Source organism: Microtus oregoni, unplaced genomic scaffold (genome assembly GCF_018167655.1).
Source record: "Microtus oregoni isolate MIOR12 unplaced genomic scaffold, Mior012 000037F_ref0000500, whole genome shotgun sequence".
In the NCBI taxonomy this organism is placed as follows: Eukaryota; Metazoa; Chordata; class Mammalia; order Rodentia; family Cricetidae; genus Microtus; species Microtus oregoni.
Window position 1 is genome coordinate 8,769,274 of NW_024543096.1, and position 15,323 is coordinate 8,784,596.

A 15,323-nucleotide genomic window follows, 5' to 3' on the forward strand; every position below is an offset into this window, starting at 1 on the left:
GACAACAATCCAGAAACTCCCCTGTCCGTATTTGAGATTTTTCTATAAGGATATATAGAAGTCAACTAAACCACTGTACTTGGGATAAGAATTTAACTGGATAAAATAAAAGAAGACCAACTTAGAGACCATAGCTACTCAATCTAAATGAGCACACTCCTGCTTTGGTTTTCCTTAGACTGGGCACTCACCTTGTTCATGTTGAGGGCGTTGTTCTTGGCCAGCACCTGCTCCAGAGAGTCCGTCACACTAGTGAATTTGAACTTGTCTGGAGGCTGGCGGTAGATGTTGTCACTCAGGATCTCCGCGGCCCTCTTGCACTTGACCACATCCAGAGACCCGATGGGGACCCAGCCGATGCCTCTCAGCCACTGGAGATCTGACTTGTACACATTCTGGGAAGAGGGAAAGGGCAGATGTTATCACCAAGAATCTCCGTGTTGGTCTTACACTTCACCACATCCCAGTGGGAACCCAGCCATTTCCATTCATCCACTAAAAGATTTTAAATGTTCTAGTGAGATCCAACATGAAAGCGGGTGCTACTGAGCTTGTTATGACACTTGGTCTCAAAAATGAAGACTAAGGACTGGAAACCTTGGGAAACCTTAAGCTTTGTATATGTCTTTAAAAATATGAAGGCAAGCCAGGTGGTGGTGGCGCATGCCTTTAATCCCAGCACTCTAGGAGGTGGAGTCAGGTGAATCTCTGTGAGTTCAAGGCCAGCCTAATCTACAGAGTGAGTTCCAGGACAGACTTCAAAGCTACAGAGAAACCCTGCCTTTAAAAATCAGAAAAAAAAATATGAAGGCAAAATTGTATTTCATCTTGTAGAATATATAAGGTTCTCTTTTTAAAAAGTATGTAGAGCGCAGTTGAAAAACTGAGAAGTAGAAATAAGACGCGTCAGCTCCCTGAGGGCTCTATCCAATATTAAACATAAACGTTATTGTGAATTACTACGAGGAGTGGGATTCCCACAGGTCTCAGCACTCACATCGCTCTGGAGGTCATAGGCCTGCCGAGCATGGATGACGTCATTCTGGTCGGGCAGACACGTCCACTGGTGCAGGTAGTTCTTGTAGTCCACATCGCTGACCAGGGTCTGGCACTTCTTGGCCAGCACCACGCCCAGCATGTCCACCGGGCTGCTGTACTTGGTCTTCCACTTCTCAAAGTCCTTCTTGTACTCCCGGTCACTCTGGATCTTGGCCACGTGCATGGACCACATCATCTTGGGGTCATCTTCGATGTTCCGAGCCCCAATGTGGTGGCCCAGCTGCTTACGGTAGCCATCTTTGTATTTGTACTAAAATAAAAATGGTCATTTTTTTTTCAAAAAAAATTAATGAAATGGGTTGAGAGTTTAATTACTTTAAAATCTTGCTATTTTTCAGTTCTTGCTAAGAAATAAAGTTATCTGCATATTTCCATATCTCTATTCTAAACTGTGGTTTAAATGCCCAGCAACACTCTAGTGGGAATACAGGCCAAGCTAAAAATATCCTATTTCTTGCAGACATCAAGTCTCTGGACATAAAGGTAGTAATATTTTTCAAAAGCCAAATCAGAAATGTATACTGCTTTCTCGTCATCTTTGGCCAGTATAACCACTAACTAGAACTCTTATGTGTGATTTCATGAATATTATTCTTCAGTTGGTAGATGTGATTTCGTCTCCCACAATCCTCACACTGCCACCCCGAGTCCGGCTCTGGGGACGTTCACTAAGTCTCTTGACTCCCAGAAATGGGCAGGACCAGACCTCCATGCTGCACGTCCTGTGCCAAGTATGGCCGCAGTGAGGCTTCCACAAGTAAGAAAATGACGTGGGCTCGAGCACGTTAATACATTGGTGGTGGTGGTGGTGGTGGGAGCGGCTACCTCGGTGGGAGGGGCTACCTTGGTGGGAGTGGCTACCTCGGTGCTCTTTGGTGACAGGGTCACTGAAATTTTAACGTAAATCTACTGTAGTCAACATTCTATCCAGGACCTTTCAGGGACAGCAGGAGAAGTATTTGAACTCATCATTCTTGGTTTTGTTCATCTTTGTCTTTCTATTTTCACTAGATAATGGGAAGGGTGCACTTCAGACAATTTTCCAAAGAAAAAATTTTGGCAATAATACAGAGCAAGTTTAGGGAAAGGTAATCGAGTTTCCTGTCCCATACCAGGTCTTTATCTGTTGGACAATGAATATAATCAAGTTATCTTCTAGTATTTCCTATGCCTATGAAAGATAGGATCAAATATAAAGATAACTTTTCCATAATTATAGACCCAAAATACTATAGATTATGATTCAATTTTAAACTAATGGTACCTGGGCTTTAACCTTTTGGAATAAAGAAAAAATAACATTTATGTGATTTAAAAATAAGTCAATAGATGTGTTCTAACCGGCATTTCGAATGCTTCTTGTCACCGCGTCACTGAGCCTGCTTCTCAGCCCTTCTAGCCACTTACATACAAGCCACTACTCACGTCACTGGCGATATCTCTGGAGGCCTTGGCTGCCACAATGGGGATGGCATCAACGCGCAGGTCATAGCCTTTCTTCTTTGCTTCTTCATTGGCAAGTTTATACAGACTCTGCAGAAAGAGAAGAAGGTTAAGAGCAACCATTTGGAGAGTATCAGGTGACTTCCACCACGTGACTTTTAACGGACAGAACTGGATACGACCTAAGGTCCTGATGACAGGGGAAAGCAAATGAATTCTATTCTATTCTTCCAAAAAAGTATTTAGCTGGGCATGGTGGTGCACACCTTTAATTCCCAGCACTCAGGAGGTAGAGGTAGGTGGATCTCTGAGTTTGCCTGGTGTACAGAGCGAATTCCAGGACAGTCAAGGCTATACAGAAAAACAACTGCCTTGAAAAACAACAACAACAACAACAACAAAATGTTCCCCAAGCCAAAAAAGCTAGTGTCAGAAATGGATTAGACGTAGTAATGGGTATTAAAATTGATATAATAATTTATTAGATATTTTATCATTACATGTTTATATATCACTTATAGATTAATGGTAAAACTATTGATATAGACTTATATAATTTATTAATATAGATAAAATATAATCTATTCATGCTGCTGAGTAAAAAGGAAACCGGAGAGAAATATACTCAATATTATTCATCTTACTTATATGGCAGGTACTATTGTTCATTTCTTCACTACCTATCTTTTATTACAACAGGCAATATCTCACAGTGTTTAAAAATCAAATAAAAAATATAACATAATATAGTTGACTATAATCTCAAGACTAGATTTTGGTATAACTTAGAATATACTTGACTATAATCTCAAGACTAGATTTTGGTATAACTTAGAATATACTTGACTATAATCTCAAGACTAGATTTTGATGTAACTTAGATAGCTGACTATACCCTCAAGACTAGATTTTGGTTCTCTATTAGGGACACATGTCTATAAAACTGCACTTTCTCTGGATAAACCAGAACTTGGCATTGTTGATGGAGCTGACTGTTGTAAAGGAGCCTCAGGTCCTCTACCTCTGCTCCCTTTCCTGACCTTTCTACTCCTTGCTCCTCTCTCAGCCCTGGATGGTGCGGTGACTTATCTGATGGCTGAGGACGGATCTGTGCCATGTACCAGTCTCTCCCCTCTGGGTAGCGCGTCTCCTGTCCTCTCAGGAGGTTATCTCTGAAGCCCGGTGAGGGCAGGCTGCCTGCTCTGCCACAGCTCACTTAGCTCTCGCAATGTGCTAATTCTAGCAGGTTTTAAAACAGTGGTATTTTGACTATAGTTTCTACCCCTTCGTTTCATTTCTCAATTTTAAGTCAAGCTCAGTGTGGGGAAGAGGTGTGTGTTAGTGAAGAAGGCTCTCTGCTGGGGCTATGAGACACAACCAATTAAATATAATTAAATAGCTGGGCTGTGGAGGCACACGCCTTTAATCCCAGCACTCGGGAGGCAGAGGCAGGTGGATCTCTGTGAGTTCGAGGCCAGTCTGGTCTACAAGAGCTAGTTCCAGGACAGGAACCAAAAAAGCTACAGAGAAACCCTGTCTCGAAAATCCAAATATATATATTAATTAAATATATATAATTAAATATACCACATCAGTTGAACTTGAATTCCAGGTACATGAACATTAGTTACTGGTGGTAATAACGAGCCAGTGTTTTATCTGGCTAACTAACTCCTTACCAGTGCCCAAAGCCACTCCTTGGTCTATCTGTTTACTTTAGGAATGACTTCAACATGTAAGAAACAGAGCGAGTTCAGTTTGCCTGCAGAATCTCATGAAATGTAGTATTCCACCCAGAAACAGAAGGGGAGGGGCCAACGTTCACAGGAAAGAGACACGTTATCGAGTGCCCGCATCTCCCACCAGCCCACGTGAGAATCTCCACATGGCACTGGAGGCCTCCTACCTCGCTGTAGTTGATTCTGTTCTGCCTTGCCAGCATGATCTCCGGTGTATCAGGCATTACGTGGATTTGAATCTTGTCTTTGTCCCAGGCCTCTGTGTATAATCGCTATAAAAATAAGACAAGGTGTTGAAAGAAAATCATTTAAGATAGGCACTCCAAAAGTCAAACTGAAAGAGGATTATTGTTGATTTATTTAGAGAAAGTGAGCTACATTTGATTGTACTAGAGCAGTGGTTGTCAACCTGGGGGTCACAACCCCTGTTAGGGTCGAATTGACCCTTTCATGGGGTCACACATCAGATATCCTCTGTATCAGATATTACATTATGATTCATGAGTAGCAAAACTACAGTTATGTAGTAGTAACAAGATAATTTATTCATGAAGGTCACCACAGCATGAGGAACTTTATTAAAGGGTTACAGCCTTAGGAAGGTTGAGAACCACTGGACTAGAGGTTAGGGACACTGCTTGGTACTAAGACTAAAACTGGAAACAATGAGACTTACTAAATTTCAAGAACAATTTCAAAGTTAAATGTGATTCTGTCCCTTAGGGAGAACTTTGAATCCATTAGTCATTCAAGGCGTGAAGCCTGCGGAGTCCGAGGTGGCCGGGCTCACCTTGTTCATGTTGAGGGCGTTATTCTTGGCCAGCACCTGCTCCAGAGAATCCGTCACACTAGTGAACTTGAACTTGTCTGGAGGCTGGCGGTAGATGTTGTCACTCAGGATCTCCGCGGCCCTCTTGCACTTGACCACATCCAGAGACCCGATGGGGACCCAGCCAATGCCTCTCAGCCACTGGAGATCTGACTTGTACACATTCTGGGAAGAGGGAAAGAAGGCAGGGGGCTCTTCATCGAGGGCAGGAGTGCAGGGTAAAGTCCACTTATTGGAAAGATGCAAATGACCTCAGTAAGAAAGCGAGGATCTATTGTTTTCAGAGAGAGTAGGCTCGCATGGCGCAAGCGCATGACAAAAACAACCGTGCTCAAAACAACCCAGACACCTTTTCCTATTTACAACCAAAATACGCCAAGTATTGACAGCGTTGGGAAGGGACTGATCCTAAGGAAGGCCTGTCAGTCACGCTAGCGACTTTTATAAATAATGTACTAGGGACAGAATGCCAACCCAGAGTGAGAGGAATCATGAATTCCCACAAGTTACCAGTAAATCCAGATATGGCCATAGCCTCATGAAACATTCTGTAGCTATCAAAATGTTTCCTTTCTAAGAATACTGACAACATGCAGAAACATTAATATATATTTTAATGAAATTGGCATGTGGAGCAATGTGGGTGGGGAAATTTTATGTGCAGGGTTTTGGGGGCGGGGTGGATTGATCTAGATGGTTGCTTTCAGTGCACTTTTTATCATATTTCAAATTATCTTCTTAAAAAATGAGTGACTTCAAGTGACAAGAGACATATAATAAGGAATTATCAATGCCCCCAGAATGTGGACAGTTGTCATACTGCCCAAGACTGGGGACAATAAATGCACATGGTAGGATCTCAGTCCCTTTCCCACCAAGTTCTCAGGGTAGAAGGCTCAAGCTAGTTTCCATAGGCATCCATCTTGCCATTTTTTAGTTCATTTTAAGCCATTTTTTTTCTCAAGATCTCATTAGTATTTCCCAACAATGTTGCTGGACCCCCCCTGGTCATCTATCTAGGAGAATTTCAGCAGCCTTGGGAATTGGATGAAAAAATACATGTGGATTTCATAGACAAAGACTCCTGGCACAGCCCAGTGCCGACTGCTTAGCACACTTGAAGAGCCACAGCAAGGCTGGCTAATATGGTGTTTGCAGTATCTGCAGGGCATGCCTCCTGCAGCACCAAGACCAACCACGGTGCAGGGAAGGCAGCCCAGAACAGGCACTTGGCAAACCATGGCCGGCAGTATATCAGTCTATCAGCGACTGTGACCACCAATCCTTCTTCACTAATCCCCCAAGCCCAGAGCAGATGCGGGAGTCTGGCAGGCGGCGGGACAGCTCTGAGGAACGGTCATTAATGCATAATTGTTGTGGATTCCTCTCATTCTCCAAAGCTCTCTAATGCTTTGTAGTTGCCTCAAATATTTATCAAACACGCCGGGTTGGAAATGTGCTCCTCACACCCAGCTCCGAGACAGCACATCCACCGCCAAAAGATGCTTGGTTAAGTCATTAGCATCTGACACCCCACACAGCGCAAATGTCAGGAGAACTGTCCAACAGCTTGCAAACACAGCGGCTTCATCATCTTCTGAGAGCAGCTTGAATCCTGTGCTGTCATTAGCAATCTAATGACTGGAACCACCAAGGAAAACAATAGCAAATCGTAGAGGAGTGAGTGTGTGTGTGTGTGTGGTGGGATTAGATCCAGGCTTACGTACACTAGACAAGCACTCTACCACTGAGTTACATCTCCAGCTTTCCAGAGGAATTTTTTTAAAATAAAAATTTTCCTTTTCAAAAATAGTTAATTTCCTAAAGAATAGAAGAAAATATTTTCCTGTTGTAGAGCATTAAATCACACATTGCTTAATTATAAGGTTTGTCTTCATAAAATCAAGTCCAGCTAGGAAATAGCATTTCCTAATAAAGATGTCAGTTACCAACCAATAAATCTTAGCTTGAATAGGCCTGTGGGTTGGGTATCAGGGATAACCTTTTTATATACAGATACCACACTTACATCGCTCTGGAGGTCATAGGCCTGCCGAGCATGGATGACGTCATTCTGGTCGGGCAGACACGTCCACTGGTGCAGGTAGTTCTTGTAGTCCACATCGCTGACCAGGGTCTGGCACTTCTTGGCCAGCACCACGCCCAGCATGTCCACCGGGCTGCTGTACTTGGTCTTCCACTTCTCAAAGTCCTTCTTGTACTCCCGGTCACTCTGGATCTTGGCCACGTGCATGGACCACATCATCTTGGGGTCATCTTCGATGTTCCGAGCCCCAATGTGGTGGCCCAGCTGCTTACGGTAGCCATCTTTGTATTTGTACTGAAATGAGAATTTACAAAGCAGAGTTATAGTGCACATACTTCAATGTCAAAAATTTGTACAAAATCATGTTTTCTTCATCATTGTTTAACTGACTTTTGCTGGTGAGCACCAACTCTAGCCAATACCCTAGCCTTTACCCTTAAAGCTTGTAGATGTGGTAAAGTAGATAGATTTCATACAACATGCATAAGGCAGGAAGCACACACACTGGGGAAGGTCCTACAGAGGAATCAGATGAGGCCATTTGAGCAGGGGTAACCTGAAGAATTGGATCTTACACACTGAAAGTGGCCGGAAAGGAATGCATTTGGATCATTGTGTATTTAGTAAGCCATAAAGTACCTTCATGTGGTTGGATCGTGCAACAAAGAAGGTATTCCACACCAGATTCACACATTCAGTGTCCCTGGCAAATTTCTACCATCATCATCAAGACCGATTATATTGGTAAAGTTGCTATGGCAACCCGTCTGGTTAAGAATGTTCTTAGCAAGGCCATTGTGCTCTAACTTCACATGGATCAAGAGTGGTTTTTATTATGACAAGTTGATGCCTTCAGTGCAGGACCTAAACAGTCATCCCCAGTACAGGCTTCCCATTCTAAAGACAGCTGAGGTAGAAAGTAAAGGTGGATAAAGGGGAAGGGGCACGGCGTAGTGGGAAGGAATGAGTTTGTCTAGTTTCAACTTCGCCACCTATTGAGACTGATTCTGGGAGAGCGGTCTGAATAAGTCATAAAATGGAGATGATGACAGTGTGTACCATCTGGGTAAAATACGAGGATAATGCATAGAAAGCTCTTCGTAGGTTTATTTAGTTATTTATTATGGCTGGCATAGATCCTTTTGTTGTGGCAAAGAAGGGGGCTAATATGCAAAAAAAATTAAGTGAACCATTAATATTCTTGTAAAAAAACAGTCTACCTCCTTGTTTGTTAACAGCAAGCCTCGGTATATACAGCAGGAATCCATTCCTCAAGGATTTGGGAGGCACCAGGTAGGCAGGATGACTTGGCAAAGATAGGGGGTGGGGCGAGGATAGGGGGTGGGGCGAGGATAGGGGGTGGGGCAAGGATAGGGCATGCTACACTGCATAGTCAGGAGCTGACAAGGTACAAGCCTGGGCTAGAAGTCTCCATCTGGTACTGATAGATGCTTTCTCTTTGTAATCTGATCAGGGTGAGTTGCAATAGCAAGGCTCGCATGCAGTTTAAATACTATTCATTAAAACACCATGTAAAACCAGCCCCAGATCCCCAGCAGAATGGAGGCCTGTGAGCCTACTGATCACTCATACATAAACATCTTCAAGCCTGCAGCTCCTGCTCCAGCATTCTCTCATGCTACACCCTCGGGGAGTGATTTCTTTTTTTTCTTCTGAGAACACAAACCCCTTTCACAAATACCAAGTTTCCCATTCCCTCCAAAACCAGATTTCTGGAAATTTTCATAAAAGGAGATCATTTTTTTTGTCTAATTTTTTTTGAGATATATATTGTGTCCTGGAGAGTTTTATGTCAACTTGACACAATCTAGATTCGTCTGAAACGGGGGGAACCTGAATTGAAAAAATGCCTCCATAAGATCTATCTGTAGGGGAGAGACTAGCCCATTGTGGGTGGTGCTATCCCCTGGGCTGGTGGTCCTGGGTTCTGTAAGAAAACAGGCTGGGCAGTGGGGGCGCACGCCTTTAATCCCAGCACTTGGGAGGCAGAGGCAGGCAGATCTCTGTGAGTTCGAGACCAGGACAGGCTCCAAAGCTACAGAGAAACCCTGTCTCAAAAAAAAAAAACAAAACAAAACAAATAAAAACAAAAAAATCCCAAAACAAGAACAAACAAACAAACAGAAAACCGAAAACCGGCTAAATAAGCCATGAAGAACAAGTCAGAACGTACTGTTCCTCCATGGCCTCTGCATCAGCTCCTACCCCCAGGTTCTTGTCCTATTTGAGCTCCTGTCCTGACTTCCTCTGATGATGAACAGCAATATGGAAGTATAAGTCAAACAAACCCTTTCCTTCCCAACTTGCTCTTTGCTTGTGGTGTGTCTTCACAGCCATAGACACTCCAACCAAGACACATCACTCTAAAGCTCGGGCTAGCCTAGTAATCACTATGTACCGGAGGCTGGCCTCAAACACAGGACAGTCCTTTTACATCGGCCTCTGAAGTGCTGGGGCTGCATGCACACACCACCATACACAGCCTACAGGAAGTACTATGTCACACCACGCTGCTCACGGAACCGGAAGAGAACTGCTAACTTACGTCACTGGCGATGTCTCTGGAGGCCTTGGCTGCCACAATCGGGATGGCGTCACTTCGTAAGTCATAGCCTTTCTTCTTTGCTTCTTCATTGGCAAGTTTATACAGACTCTACATTTGAGCCACAGCCCGGAAAGAAAGGAATTGGTTAGATGCTGATGTTCATAGCTAAAAACTCATAGAGGGTTTAAATAAGTCATAAAACTCTCCATGAAGGGCTTATTAGAATGTGATTTCTGAGTTCCAAGCCTTTTCTCTTCTGCTACAAAGAAAATACCTATGAAGATTATTACATCTGATTATCCTAAAACTTGACAATGAATTAAATGAACGAATATACATGTAAAATGTCTCCACAGAAATCAAGTTCAAGCCTAGGGAGACATGCAGACGAACTGTTGTTTACGGGAATCAAGTCAGTCTATTAGGCCTGACTTTGTGCCCATGACGATGCTGGGTACTTGACAACCAAGGATGAAGACAATCATTCCCTTAGCCTTCCAGTTTCTGGGAGAAGTGATGAGAGCCTGGTAATTTAGGGGACCAGCTGCTGAGAAGCCAAACCACATGAGACAATTTAATCACAGAGGTCAACTACAGAGATGACAAGAGTTCCAGGAAGCAGTGATTTACTGTGGTCTGGGAACGAAGGAAGTCCCTGCCCAGGGCTGCCCTTGGGTGATACCTTGAATAATAAATGAGGTTTCTAAAGCTGATATTCAGGGGAAGTGAGGACGCGTGAAGGAGTGGGGCTAGCTACCAGGGAGGAATGCCAGACGTGGACTGAAAAGAGTCTGGAGTTACAGCATAACTCCTGTGGCTGAGGAAAGACCGTGGCAAACGTGGCATTTGGGCTCGGGTTACAACTCCATGGCAGTCCACTTGAGGCCCTGAATTCAACCTCTGGTACCAGTGGGGGCAGGGCAGGCTTTGCCGCTTACTCCCATAGGAACCAAGAAAAAAATCTTACGAGGGTGAATGGCAGGATAATTTCTACACTGGATTCCCATCTTAGATAAGATGAGAACAGAAAAGACTCGAAGCAATTTGATAGTGAAAATGCTGAGAAAGGAGACGGTGGGTTAGGCGCTCAAACAAGGGAGTTCTTCCTGGCCCATGTTTGACTAGCAACATTGCCCTACTATGGTGTCTCTGGGAGTTTCCCGCAAGACCCGTTCAAAAACTCCTGGCTAGCTGGAAGACTTGATAGTTTTAGTTTGGGTGAGAATGAAAAGCTCGTTATACAAGAACTACAACTAAAGCCCGCCTTCCCCCCAAATAACATGACTTTAAACCTCTAATGCTGTCTAAGGTCTTTCCTTGTGCAGCCATTAGTATTCTATTGATCTGTCCTGTCAGAGAAATGGCGTTCGACTTGCTGGTGGCACAGAGCTCAGAAGGAAAGCTGATACGCCTCTGTCGGGATCTTAGATGCACAAAGATCTCTACAGGCTTACAGCGGCAGCCTCAATCTAACAGGAGGAAATTACGGAGGGATTAATGTCAATCTTGGAGCTAGATTTAAATTACAAATGTGCAGAGGCGGACCAGGGGAGACATAGCTTAACTTTAGTCCCTGTGAAAGGTCTCAGAGTCTAAGAGGATTCATGGGCACACACACCAGCATTGACCTAGCAGCCAGTGTGCTCCTGCAGGGTGCAGAAATGTGGGCCACAGGTCAGAAGGATGCCAAGAGTAGCTCTCGTGTTCGGCCCTGATCATAACGCACCTACGGTATTTTGTTTAGCTCCGAGTCACATTTGACCAGCTCATGGGATGTCTAGGAACGTAGGGAAGTTAAGATTGCAAAGAGAACCTAACAGGGAAGGACATTGGTGCCTATTTCTATCTGTGTATAGATTGGTACTGCCAGCTTCTGAGGACGTTGTGGGTATTTAGAGAAATACTTTTGAATGGAAATTTCCAGAAGAGACTGATTTATGAAATAAGCTCCTTGTCATTGGGATTCTTAAGCAAAGGTGACTCAATCCTGTGAGTGGGGGTGTCTCTCTCTCTTTCTACCTAAGCCACGGGTTCTAAAATGGGGACACCTGGCCCCATCCCCACGAGTCAAGAAAAGACCTAGGCTCATTCCTATATGAACCTGGTGGAGAATCCTTCATAGTCTTTCTGTGTTGGTCGATGGTTCTGAGGTTTCAGACCTTGGCTTTATCCTTAAACTTTAGAAATCATAGTTTCAACACTACACCACAATTTAAATACAATGTTAGACATAGAAAAATGTATTTAGGAAGCTTTGAACTAGCACTAGGGGGAGACACATGTATATTCTGTTTTTAATTTCTTCACTTCAAAAGTTAATGGAAGTGGGGCTAGAGGGATGGCTCAGAGTTATGAGCACTGGATTGCTCTTCCTAAGGTCTGAGGTTCAATTTCCAGCACCCACATGGTGGCTCACAACCATCAATACCAAGTCCAGAGGTTCCTGCACCTTCTTCTGGCCTCTGTGGGCCACACACATGGCACGCTGACATATATGCAAACAAAGCACCTACATACATCAAATAAAATGCTGTTTTACAAGGAAAAAAGTTGAATTCAAGAGAAATGTACTTCATCTTATGATTATTGCTGAAATAATTAATTCTTGCAATTAACACAAAAATTGCATTACCCTAGATGCTAACTCATCCTACTTAAAGTTTAACCTTTATAATAGTGATTGAGAAATACAAAAGTTGTTTTTCTCATGAAACGAGAAAACGTGGCTCTTTCCGAAGCTGCCATTTAGCATTAGACGGCCATGGAACGAGCCACGGAAGTGAAAACCAGTACGGAGGTCTAAGAGTCGGCAACTCCTCCCACCTCGCTGTAGTTGACTTTATTCATTCTTGCCAGCATGATTTCTGGCGTGTCCGGCATGATGTGGATCTGCGTCTTGTCTTTGTTCCAGGCTTCTGTGTATAAACGCTGTCAAAGGAGATAACACATCCTTAATCAGTAGGAGTCTCAAGACCACAGAAAAGTTATAATCTAGGAAGATAAGGCTATGGTATTTTACATGAATAATATATCATATACATGTCTCAAACTAATTAGTTCATATTGGAGTATAATCTGAAAATCATTACAAATTAAAAGGAAAGTAAGAATAAGTATTTATACAATGATTATTTTTTCACAAAATATGTTATTTTATACAAAATCAAGAAATTACAATGGAAGTCAATAATAAAATATGAACAAATAGATAATAGATTAGAGAAATAGGAAGATAATAAAAGATAGATATAAATGTCTTAGTGTGTAAAGCTCTTTTCTCAATCATGTTTCTGTGTCTTGGATTCGGCTTCAGCAAGCCTATGTGGCTTTCCTGAACTCTGACCTCTCACCTTGTTCATGTTGAGGGCATTGCTCTTGGCCAACACCTGCTCCAGAGAATCAGTCACACTGGTGAACTTGAACTTGTCTGGGGGCTGCCGGTAGATTTTGTCACTCAAGATTTCCGTGGCCCGTTTGCATTTCTCTACATCCAGAGACCCGATGGGCACCCAGCCAATGCCTCGCATCCATTGGAGATCAGACTTGTACATATTCTGTTGGTACAAAGAGTCAACAAATGTTTATCTCCACGTTGGGAATGCATTTTCAGTCAAAGGGCATAAAATCAAATGTGATCTCTCTGAAAAATATAATTTAGTAGGTAGCAGGCACTTTGTGTTTAGCATTTTGTATGAATGCTAAAGATTGGCGTTCAAAAGGAAAGCAGGCGTCCTGCCCCCTCGCACACCTGCAGGCACAGGTGAGCTTTGGGCCACCTACTTAAACCTTCTTCTGTGGAATAAACCCATTGTTTCCCATCTTTAACGGTTGTCAGCACTCACATCGCTCTGGAGGTCATAGGCCTGCCGAGCATGGATGACGTCGTTCTGGTCGGGCAGACACGTCCACTGGTGCAGGTAGTTCCTGTAGTCTGCATCGCTGACCAGGGTCTGGCACTTCTTGGCCAGCACCACGCCCAGCATGTCCACCGGGCTGCTGTACTTGGTCTTCCACTTCTCAAAGTCCTTCTTGTACTCCCGGTCACTCTGGATCTTGGCCACGTGCATGGACCACACCATCTTGGGGTCATCTTCGATGTTCCGAGCCCCAATGTGGTGGCCCAGCTGCTTGCGGTAGCCTTCCTTGTACTTGAACTACAGGAAGAAAAAGACTGCCAGCAGTCTGTTCTGACCTTTAGAAAAATACATTTACTAGGACAGAATTAGCCTACTCATTAAATGCAATGATTTCCTTTGATTATATAATATATCTATCTTTTATCATGTAGAAAACAAAAATACTAAGGAGAAAAGGAAAACAAATATAGTATTTTACTACATAGGGCTATTTGTGGTGCAAAAAGTGTATGAAAGAATATAATTAGAATATGAGTCATATGCTAATGGGTTTTGCCTGCCTTTTGCAGTTATTATATAATCATTTTTCTGTGTCATTAAAAATTCTTTATGAACATGTTTTTTAATTATAGTAGGCATGTCATATGGTTATACACTAATATTAAACTTCTCTGTGTCAATTTTTTTTTAAAAAAATAATTATTTCCTGTATTTTGTAAAGAAATGGTATATTTCTGATTCAAGGACACAAAGTGAATAAAAAACTTGGGCAAACCCATCTTTTCAAGAAAGCAAAGAATGGAAGAGGAGACAGTAGCAGGGTATAGGGGATGACCAAAGCACATGCATGTGCTTCCTTAAAAATGGTCATTCATAACCCACTGTAATATAATAAAGAAAGCAAACATGTCTGCAGCCCGGCCCTGGAGGTTGATACAAACACATGGCCCATGCGGATGGCTGGCCTTTGAGTGATGTGTACTGTTTGCTTAGGTCCATCAGTTCATACAGCATGGATTACGTTTCAAAGGAATGCTCCAAAACGTGTGATGTGAAAATAAGAAATATGTATTTTTGGAAAGGTGAAAAACAACCCCAACTTCAGTTAAGTGTGTGCATTGCTTTGGCTCAGCAGGCAGTGGACTCACAAACGGTTGTCCTTACAGATGACGTTCGGCTTGAAGCCGCGAGTTTTAGTCTCATTATTTTAAGCGACTTGCTTACATAATAAGCTATCAGCAACAATTTTAACGTCACAGCTTGGCCCACTGTAAATTTAAGAGAAACAAAGTGGTCCTGGAGCCAAAGCTAAGGTGAAAATCTCCCAGGCACACTTAATTTCCCAGGGGTACTTACGTCACTCGCGATGTCTCTGGAGGCCTTGGCTGTCTTGATAGGGATGGCATCAAGCCGCATGTCATAGCCTTTCCTCTTGGCTTCTTCTAGGCCAAGTTTATATAATTTCTGCCACAGACATAAATTATTATGTTTGATTAACAAAGAGAAATATAAGGAAAATATATCACATGTCATAAATACATTGCTTACCTCGCTATAATTTACTTTGTTTTGCTTAGCCAGCATAACTTCAGGGGTATCTGGCATAATGTGGATGGTGGTTTTATCCTTATTCCAAGCTTCGGTATAGAGGTGCTAAGAACAATAAGAGAGCAGGTCAGTAATGAACACTTTGAAACCATGCTCTTGAGTTAACTCTGTGATGTGTTCAGGTTTCAGTTTCTCTATTAGTATGTAGCATGTTTCCTTTAGAGACACCTTAATG

General features: G+C 42.9%; 1 protein-coding gene across 1 annotated transcript in view; it reads right to left on the reverse strand.

Annotated features, from left to right (window-relative positions):
• Neb (nebulin) overlaps positions 1–15,323 on the reverse strand; it is a 182,217-nt gene that overhangs the window by 93,624 nt on the left and 73,270 nt on the right. Inside the window, exons 59-70 of the mRNA XM_041631527.1 lie at positions 15,089–15,193; positions 14,897–15,004; positions 13,526–13,837; positions 13,034–13,237; positions 12,507–12,611; positions 9,684–9,791; positions 7,100–7,411; positions 5,032–5,235; positions 4,409–4,513; positions 2,485–2,592; positions 998–1,309; positions 192–395 (exon numbers count right to left, since the gene is read on the reverse strand). Coding sequence (XP_041487461.1) covers positions 192–395; positions 998–1,309; positions 2,485–2,592; positions 4,409–4,513; positions 5,032–5,235; positions 7,100–7,411; positions 9,684–9,791; positions 12,507–12,611; positions 13,034–13,237; positions 13,526–13,837; positions 14,897–15,004; positions 15,089–15,193 — 2,187 coding nt within the window. The remainder of the gene's footprint in view (positions 1–191; positions 396–997; positions 1,310–2,484; positions 2,593–4,408; positions 4,514–5,031; positions 5,236–7,099; positions 7,412–9,683; positions 9,792–12,506; positions 12,612–13,033; positions 13,238–13,525; positions 13,838–14,896; positions 15,005–15,088; positions 15,194–15,323) is intronic.